We start from the raw sequence: 10525 nt of genomic DNA, 5'->3' as shown, positions 1-10525 counted from the left end.
TTTTTTTTTTTTTTTTTTTTTTTTTTTTTTTTTTTTTTTTTTTTTTTTTTATACACAGACCTGCACTCTGAGGTAATCAAAACCCTTAAAAAGAGTATTAAATCTAGGGCATTTCTTAAGGCTTTCTGTCTGAGATACAAATGTCAACAAATTGACCAGAAAACGTATAAAAGCTTCTTTTGTTCCCATTATAACAGCAGAAATACTTTTTAACTACTGATTCTAAAAATGCTCTTTCTCATTGCCTCTGCTGTTACTGAAATCGAAAGAGGAGAAATTTAGGTTAGATATAGAAAAGAAATTCTTTACTGCGATGGTGCTGAGGCACAGGAACAGGTTGCCCAGAGAAGCCGTGGATGCCCCATCACTGGAATTGTTCGAGGCCAGCTTGGATGGGGCACTGAGCAACCCGGTCTGATGGGAGGTGTCCCTGCCCATGGCAGATGTGTTGGATCTAGAGGATCTTTAAGGCCCATTCGAACAAAAACCATTGTGTGATTCTATGATTTGACCAGATGGATTCCCTGTAGAATTAGCCTATGTACAGAAGAAATGAATAAAACCTGCATTCCTGCTTCAAGTTTCACATAGAGCCCACTGATTTCAGCTGCCCAGAAAAAGGTGGATGGGGTTCATGTTTGCTTGTGGTTTTGTTTGTTTTTTTTTTAATACACGCAAATAATCCCTCACAAAATTATCTGGTTATAGTTTCAGTTGTGGTATAGATTTCTGATCACAGTGCACCTACTTGAAGTGTCTTCTTCTATTGCATCAATAATAAAGCAATGAAAATGCTTTAAAAAAATCTTTCAGACCTCACAAAATCATTCACTAAAGGAAGTCACAAAAACGTGTATGGAACATTTCAATAAATTTAAAGTGGGTGTATTTATCACAATCCAATCACAGGTTGTAAGGAAATCATTCATTCATTGTAACCATAACAAATCAAAGCAAAGCAAAGATAACCAAACATATCCTTTTGCAAATCAGCTATTTTAAAAAAATTACATAGCTTAGAATAATATCCTTTGCAGTATTTTATACAGACTGTTCTCATCCACACTATTGCAGTAAGGTCCCTTTTTACCACTACAATGTAATTGTGTTGATGACATCAGTCTTACCAGGGAAAGGCAGAACTGGGATTGGGCAGTTAAACAGAGGAAGAATGAATTTCAAACTCTTGTGCTTTTAAAAACATTTTCTTTAAAGCCTTTTTCTAGTGCTTTCTGGAAACTAATAGAGTGTATGAGCAATCCTATTTTGTCTGAGTCATCTCCATAACATTAGTCATAATTCAGAAACCTTCTCACCTTGCAGAGGCAGACAGGAAGATAAGGACTATTTTAGGTAACTGGAGTATAAATTGGGTTACCTTTTAAATGAGCAGATTTATAAAAATGTTATATAGTAGCACAGTCTGAGTTACCATTATAAAATATACAATTTTACAACAATGTCTTTTGTTATTACATTGGAAAAACTTGAAACTTGAATCACATAAGCTAAATTTTTAAATTGGAACCATATAAGAAGGGCCACCAAACTGGACTTAATTACAAGGAATGGCAAAACAGTTTCAGAAAAAGAAGCAACAACATCACTTACCTCAAAACTTACAGATCCATTGTGATCAGTGTCAAATGCATTAAACAGAAAATGTGCATACGTTGTGGAATCTAAAATTTAAAGCAGCAAAAATAATTCACAGTAAACACATCTTATATAATGTAATTTCATTCTACTAAAACTATATAAGACAAAGATATATTTTGATACCAAAATTTCATAGCAAGACTGAATTTTCAATTAAGTTTAAACTTCCTTTTTTGCTTCCTTTTTGCTAATGCAACAAAACTTCCTTTTGTTGCATTAGAAATGCAACTACATGGATAGCAAAACTGTTAGGAACTGAAAATCCAAAATTCTCTTCTAGAATATCTCTATTTCTTTTTATTCCCATTTTTGCTACACTGATACCTGAGCAAATAGCAAAGATACATGTTATTGTACTCTGAAACAACCTGTGTTAATGAGAATGCTAAATGATGGTGATAAGGGATTTATCTCATATATTTAAAATGAAAAATGTTTTCATTTGTTCACTCTAAATGAGGGAAGCAGGCACTACCATCAGTGCCTCTGGTATATTGTTTTCACTCTGGAGACGGACCTGTTTCACATCTTGACGCTGATCTTGTGAGAAAGATGCTGCTGTGATCAGGTCATATGGTCACCCATGGGTGAGAGAAAATCCTCTACTGGGAAGCAGATTCTTAAAGCTGCTTTGCTACTTAATTCCCATGATTGTTGCATGAGGGCTAGGTGCTTGAAAACCTTGGTAAAACTGGCCGTGACTGACTAAATGGTCAGTAAGACTCTGAAAGATGACCTTAAACAAGTGATCCCTTCACTGATTATTTGTATACTTTTCAAAGCTACTCCTCAGTGCATATTAATTCATTTTAGAAACACCAGACAGCATCGACATAAGTCTGTCAAGATTCTAATTTACTGTAAAGATTCATCTTTCTATTTCCACTGGATGCCTTCTGAGAGGCACAACCTGTTCCAGGAGTGATATATTGTGAAGAGAGAACTTATCTCTTCTTATCTCATGCTGCCCTGTGGATGAGAGGTACAAGCTACTGGGGTTATGGAAAGTCAGCTTTCCTCAGTGTCTTTTCTCTCCCTCAAAACCATGCAAATTAACATAGGATGAGGCTTTGTTTACTTTTAATACTCAAATTTTTGTTCTTTGTTTACTTTTAATACTCAAATCTTTGTTCTTTCTACTTCATATATTTGCAATAAATTTAGGTTAATTAACATTAATCCCACAAACCTGTAATAAAAGGAGAAGTGTTACAAAATCAGTGTCCTCTTTGCAGAACAAACCTCTCCCTATCATGGAAGAACCTCATCAGTGCTGAGGTTTTTTTCTGATTTCTTGGCACTAAACCATTTTACCTTTTGTATCAATCCTGCAAACCTTTATTTGTCACAGCCCAAAGTATTGTTTTATATTACACTGAATGTCAGTCTTGGATCACTCACCTGAAATGCCACCTTGACTCCAAAGAACAAAATATTCCAAAACTCAAAACTTTTTCATTCACGTATTCAGGGATATTCAGACTGGCATTTTTAAGAAAAGTCTCTGGTCTAATTTCATATCATGTGAAATAATCATAACAAGAAAAAATGCAACCTTTAAACACTATGTCTGTTAATGCATTTTCAAAGTATTAAAAAAATCCACACTACTGAAGCAGTCATTTTTTCCATGTGTCCAGTCACCAGTGTAATTGCCTAAGCATGGACTAGCAGATAAATTCACACTTTAACTGAAAAATGTAAATTAGTTGACTTCAATTTATATTTCAGATTTTAATAGGCATATTTTCTATAATCTACTGAGACTCTTGTTGTGCAACAAAATATACGATGTAAATCATCTTCAGGGAAAAAGCATATAATAGAAGTATAATTACTGTAAACTGAATTTTAAATATCTTTCCATTCTCTTGGCATTCATTTCTTAAAAATATTTAAAATATTTCTAATTATTTTTGTAGATACGCAGAAAACACAAGGGCAAACATAAATATATTTTATTCTTTGTTGCCCATACATGATACAATATCCTAATTTTTTGATTGTATCTGGACAAAAAAAAGTCCTTAGTTGAAGAACTTATTCTTTCTGGTAGCCCCTCTGGAAAAAATTAAATGAAAAGCCTTCTTCATAGTTGTTTGTTCAAGCAGTTCTGGTCTGAAATTTTGTCTTCAAAATAACAGGATAAGGTACAGTAGTCTTTTAATTAGAGCTAGGTAATCTAATTCCCCTCTGCCCCTGCCCTCCTAAATCTTGAACATTAATCATGTTTGACAAAATTTTAAGTTTTTAAATTAAATATTTTTCTTTTCAGAGATCTGATATCATAACTAGAAGGATAAATTGCTACTTTGACAGGAACAGATATTAAATCAGAATGCCTTTGAAAAACACCATCAAAGCATTTTAAACATCAGAGAGAAAAAATGATAGTCATTACACATCGAAGAATATGGTTTATCAAACTATGAGCATGATCTGTTTTGTTCATAAGTGATGGAGGAGTGTAATAATTATCCAGAGTGTGGATTCTCATCTACAGCCTGCCTTGCTGAGGAAAATCCCAAGTTATATTTCAGGTGATCCATTGCATGCATGCAGGGGGCCTATTCATTCACCTGTATGGCAGTGGTTTTCTAAACAGAAGTTACTGAAGTGGCCTTTATGGCATGGAAAGCTTTTTACAAAGCTACTTCTGCCTTTTGAACATAATGTTTTTACTGCAATCCAGTGTCATATCCTTTGTTACTCTTGTGGTCCCTTGTCCCATTTATAGTCCTCCTATACCCTGTCCTGGACAGTCTTGAAAGTTACCTAATGAAGTGACTTGCTGGTTAATACTTAAAAATTACTTTGGTTGCCCTGAAGCTTAAAATCTTACATTCTGTTTGCTCAGATATGAATTGTTATAATGATTCATCATGTTGCACCTGGTTTTGCATTACACAGATAACTGAAGCCCAGAATTACATGTAAGACACATGTTTTAATTTGGGAAAAACTTTCAAGCTTTTTTTTTTTCCTCTTTAATTTCCAGGCATATATACAAACATTATTTTAAGCACAACTGAAATTTAAAGGCCTCACCTAGATACAGTATTTTGGCAGTAAATTCAGAGATTTAAGAATCCAGTTTGGCTGCTTAACTAGACACATATTATGATCTCACCTAGTTAGCATGCAGGGTACAGAGAATTAATTGGGCTTTGAGAATATTTTGGCTAATGTGAGGAACAAAGGATAGACTTGAACTCCTCTACCTCTCAGAAAAGTCAAAAGTCAACACAGGCACCTTACAAAAAGCGCAAAACCTACATAAAACAGTTCAAGACTTGGTAGGCCCATAGAAATTAAAGGAATATTGATGTGAGCTGTTACTCTTCCAAGGACATTCAGCTCTTCTGCCATTTCCATTGAATATTCCTCCTGAACTTCTGAGGAAAACTAAATAAAGCTTTCACATTTGTTTGTGCTGTGTTTATGTACTGCCAAGGCTGTACGCCACTGCATGGAGGCCATGGAGGATGAGGGGAGGAAGGGGATGAATTCTGATGGTCACTTCTCAGTGAGATGTGTTTGCTGAGATGTCTGAAACAGCTTTATTAGGAAAGACAAAAATTCTCTCAAGTACACATCTGTTACAGGTGCGTGAATTATCTGGATTCAGTACTTTTCTATACTGCTAGAAATCTGAATTTTTGCTATGTTTTGTTACAATTAAATGTGCAAGAAGAAAAAAGTTTGGTTTTTTCTTTTTTTTTTCCCCAGAAAAGTGTAGCTTCCCTATTTTTGTGTTACTTTCATTGCAACAAAAGATAGTGGAGTTAAAGAAATTATGAAGCCTCTTGAAATCAATTAATTGAAATCAAGGTTAGCAAAAAAGGCCCTCATTTAAGAAGAGAAACCCCATGGAATTAAAGGGAGTTCTGCCATTGATATTAGATGGTACCTGTAGTGCCCCCTACAATTCCTCCTACTATAAAAAATGGGTTTTTTTGGAATAAAAGAGAATGGAGAAGATTGTTTAGAAAGTTTAAAAATAAATAACTGACTCTGAGAAACTTTGTTTCCAACAGTACTCAACCACAGGTAGTAACTTCATAACAGAAGACTGAATTCTTGTAGATATCACTGCATTTCATTCAGAAATAGATACTTTAAAATGTGTCCAAATGTCAAGGAAGTACACCATGAGTTCAGACAGAGCTTGAGGCAACAATCTCCTTAATTTTTAACAGGCTCTTTTGTCAGACTTAGGAACTAACAAACATACTGCAGTATTAATTATGTCCATCAAGTACTCACCTCCCTGTGGAAAGAACTGAGAGTAAATCTCTTTGAAGGTTTCTTCATTGACAACACCACTGGGGCACTCCTGGAAAAAAGGGAAAACCAAGAAATGAATACCATCCAATCTGGTCCAGTCAACTCATGGTCATGAGACCATACACAACATGTATGTGACTCTGGCAGTTCCATTTGTGTGACTTTGCACTTTCAACCAAATATTAAGGCATTAAATGTTTATCACATTGAAGTACCTTTCTAAAAAATTCTGAAAAATTTCTTTTGTGCCATGTATCTCAAGTTCAGTTGCCACCTGAGTGACACACATGAGCAGTAACCCCCCTGCTGCACAGCGTGGAGCTATTGCTGTCACTCGTGGGCCATGGGTGGTCACTCCGCAGCTGCAAGCAGCATTTGCATGGTATGGAAATCAAGGAGGAATGTAAGCAGTTAGATATTAGTGACAGAACATGCAGTAAAATTCAAGTGGAAGAGTAATATTCAATGAATTCAAAAGACTGACACTGAAGATCTTATTCAAACCATGCAGAACCTTTTGCCTCTTTACGTCTTTTTCATAAAGTGAAATACAGATAAGAAAGAATAAGCAGGAAATGTCAGAACAGAGTGACTAAAAAAAAAATGAAAGGAAGTGAAGGAGAAGAAAAAAGATGATTAGAGCAGTGACTTTACAAAAATGACTTTTGTAAAGAGGTAGGAAAAGCAGAAGGAATACTGTATTGTTTACTAAGTTGCACATAAATACCGAAGACCAGAGAGCCGATTTCTAGTCCCAAATTTGCCAGACTGAGGAGATGATTTTGGGCAATTCACTTAATTCCTTTTTTGCCTTTATTCCTTCTTTAACACAGAGGGTGAAAAAAAAACTTGGTATGCTCTTTAAAAGGAAAGTATTTTTAGAAACAAAGATAAGCAAGAAAATACAAATTAAGTGTTAAGGTTCATACATTTATTTGTGTCAATTGCCATGCTATTTGGACTGAGGGTTCAAACATATATGCTTCTAGTCCTAAACTGGGGAAATGAAATAGCTTTAAATGAAGATAAAGAGCAGTGTAACATCTTTTACCAGTGTAATAATAGCTTTTCCTGTGAGAACAAATGGTATTTTAAGTAAATAAAATAAAGACCAATGAGATATAGTTCTGACAGACACTAAGAAACAGATAGTGTAATTTTGGTAATTGAGAGACAAATGTACCATGTGAGAAATGGATGTCATTTCTGTAGATCTAGGATTATTTTGATTTTATGTCAGTTATTCTCAGCCAAGATCTGCTTTTCATCATAACTATACATGTGCCAGCACATACTAAGAAACAATCCTGTTTGATCAGACGGACAAACAGCTGTGTCAAAGACAATATACAAAGAAAAGTATATGTTCCCAGCCACAGAGGCTGACAGCTGTGGAGTCAGAATTAGAGTAAAGGTCTCTGTAAGACCAGATATAGTGGCTGCACAGCCTTTCGAACCAAAACCTTTGGGGAATGGCAAGAACAACTCTACCCTTCATCAGCTGAAGAGCAATCCATTAACTGAGGAGGCCTCTCCCTGCCTGTCATGTTGTTGGGTATGAGGGCATTTAAAACATCTCTCTCTACCAGCTTCCCAAAAAGACTGTAGTCAGATAGGCCAGTGTCTCTGGCTCCTAGCAGGCTTACAGTTGGTCTCCCAAGTAACAAGCAATAGGATAAGAGGAAATGGCCTCAAGTTGGCCCAGGGGAGATTCAGATTGAATATTAGGGAAAATTTTTTCACCGAAAGGTTTATCAAGCATTGGAATGAGCTGCTTATGGAAGTGGTTGAGACACCATCCATGAAGACATTTAAAATTCTGTAGCTGTGGCACTCAGGGACATGATTTAGTGGTGGACGTGGCTGTGCTGGGTTAATGGTTGGACTTGATGATCTCAGATGCTTCTGCAACCTAGATGATTCTATGGTTTTATGATTCTACTACTCTGCTTGTCTTCCTATGTGAAGACTTCTGGAGTTGCAGAAGTGCATGAAAGAGAGCAGTATTTTTACTTGGATTCAAAGCATAGTAATGAAAACATTAGGGAGTTTTTCAGATACATATTGATATAACATTATAGTTATTCAATGTAGACAATGTGACAAAGGTATTTTGTAAGGTCCCCTTTCAAGCCTACATTGATATGTAATCTATGTAATTCCCAGACCTGGACAGGGAAGAAAAGAGTCTTTCCCCTGAGATGAGTGGGCATGTGAAAGGATAATACATTAATTTGGAATTTAGAAAAAAAAAAAGCAGTGGCTTCTTTCTGTTCTACAGTTGTTTGGTGTTTTTTTTTTTTCAGACAAAAAAAAATAGCTAGGCACATTTTGAAGGAATTAAAGAGAAGACATGCATATTTGAATTTGTAGAGGTCAGCTACTGACTTTTTTTTTCTGAGTCACTTAAGAAATAATGACTGACAAAATGAGCATTTAAGTTTATCCAACTCTGTGGCTTATTAACATGTAATGCAATTTTTCTCCCTTTTCCTTGGATAACAAAGACATTCAAACTATATTCATTTTGCAAAGAGTGCTCTCGCCTTTTTTACAGGAAATGCCAGCAACTCCAACTCTGTCAGTCCTTAGCCTGTAGCTGTGAAAAGTTAGAGGAGAACTAAGGGCACTCTGGAAAAATCTGTCTGATTTATTATTTGTTAGTTCAAAATGAGTTAGGAGCCTTTTTTTAGAGAAATACATGATCTACATACCTCCTTTAAAGGTAGTATTTTTTTTTCTGTCACTTAATAAGCTCTGGTATCACCATACTGTTTGAAAGAATCACTGCTTGAAAAGGCAACCTACTTTCAGAGAATTATTTATTAGCAGACCCAGGAATGACAGCTTGAGTCTCTCTAGGTTGACCCTCTGCATTTTCCTCTGTTCTTTGCCACAGCATTTCTGGTAACACCTTCTCCATCCTCGAAGATCTGTAGGAATGGTGTCTTAAGAACATTCATTAAAAATCTGCGATGCTGGCCAATTACTTGTACCAGAACTATCAGTTCCAACTTTTCTTGAAACTTCCTTCTGAGCCTCTACATAACAGTGAACATCTTGTTCTTAAATAATTGTATTCTAAAAATATATGTAGCCAACATAATTTACCCCCAAGCCTGCACTTTTCTGGACTCATAAATCTGTCTTTCTTGTGTTTATCAGGAGATTTCTGCAGTTCAGTGAATAAGATTAAATATTGTAATTGTTAAGTATGCCCCGTGGCTTTATTTTAATTTATTGCTGACTTCTTCCTTTGTACAAACTATAATTAAAAAAATCTATCTAACCTTTCATTAAACTCTTAAAAAAAGAGGAAAATAATTAAATAGTTTGAAAGAAAAATGTAAGGCTTATTTAAACCATTTCCTATATTCTTTTTTTCCTTGATCTGTATATAATTTGTTACAGCAAATTTTTGTTCGACAATCTTTTAAAATTGTATTAATGTATTTTCCTTCTGAAGAATAAAAAGGAGGGAAAGCTCATTGTGAACTTAGTCCAGTGCTCCCTCTTTTAAAGAGAAAATAATTTAAACTGACAGAAAGAAGAGACAGAGAATAATAAATGCGATTCTGCCTTTTGATGACCTCACTTGCTTGCAATTTTGTTGCTGGGAAATTACACCTCCAGCACATGGTCTTATGAAACGCTCCAAAACCTGTAAATTATTTACAAGCTCATGCTGTCTAAGCTGTCTCTCCTTCAGTGTTTCTAAGAATACTGCAATAGGTAGATTTGTCTTTACTACCTAATCAACACCCTTTTTGGATGAGGTAAACCAAAAAGACACAAAAAAGGAGAAATAGTGAAATGTAGGAAAGAGAATGAAGAAGAAAGAAACTCAGACTTCTGCCTGCATAGCAAACAGTTCTGTATGATGGATAGAGCTGGAGCTCTGGGAACTCTGAATATATTTTAGCCTTTTGCATGACAGATTCTCCATTCCATGCTTCATTTGCTATCAGTTTTCATGCTGCTTCACTTTAGATATATGTTCATGTCCATTGATTTAATTATCAATAACTCATAATATATTTGCTTTCTGCAGGTACTTCTATTCTGAATGCAAATTTAAATTTACCAAACACAAAACTTAATGGAAGAATATGTACATAATTTTGAAATAGCATGCTTATACTTTAAAGCTAATGCTACCAAAAAGCCTGCTGTGGCTTTCCACAGCCCAGTTCTGTTCCTAGTTTTTCCACTCGAGTATGATAGAGCTTTGATCACAACAGTATGAGAATTTAACAAATGGCCTTCATTTAATAACATAACCTAGGTGAAATTAATAACAAAATCTTGGCCATCAGACACCTCATGAAGCTCAACAAGGATTTCAGTGTTCTGCATCTGGGAAGAAATCTGTCCTTGTCCCAGTACCAGCTGTGAAATGAGTGGCTGAATGGCAGCACTGCCGAACAGGACGTGGGGTTACAGGGGACGTCAAGCTGAGTGTGAGCCAACAAAACATTCTTACTATAAACAAAATAAACCATCTACTGGTACAAAGCCAGCAGGATGAGGAGTTATTCTCCCATCCTGCTTGGGACAGTCTTGGGGCCCTCCCAGAGGT

At 35.6% G+C, this 10525-nt stretch overlaps 1 protein-coding gene across 5 annotated transcripts in view; it reads right to left on the bottom strand.

Annotated features, from left to right (window-relative positions):
* Window positions 1-10525, bottom strand: part of KCNIP4 (potassium voltage-gated channel interacting protein 4) — a 302123-nt gene that overhangs the window by 15052 nt on the left and 276546 nt on the right. For all 5 annotated transcript variants that reach the window (XM_027902071.1, XM_027902070.1, XM_027902068.1 and 2 more), the window contains 2 exons: window positions 5926-5995; window positions 1612-1682 (listed from right to left, as the gene is read on the bottom strand). In XM_027902071.1, coding sequence (XP_027757872.1) covers window positions 1612-1682; window positions 5926-5995 — 141 coding nt within the window. The remainder of the gene's footprint in view (window positions 1-1611; window positions 1683-5925; window positions 5996-10525) is intronic.

The sequence above is a fragment of the Empidonax traillii genome, unplaced genomic scaffold, assembly GCF_003031625.1.
Source record: "Empidonax traillii isolate 1590-97213 ecotype Southwest subspecies unplaced genomic scaffold, ASM303162v1 scaffold834:size519909, whole genome shotgun sequence".
Lineage (NCBI taxonomy): Eukaryota > Metazoa > Chordata > Aves > Passeriformes > Tyrannidae > Empidonax > Empidonax traillii.
The sequence above is the reverse complement of the archived record's forward strand: the minus strand, read 5'-3'. Positions and strand labels throughout refer to the sequence as shown.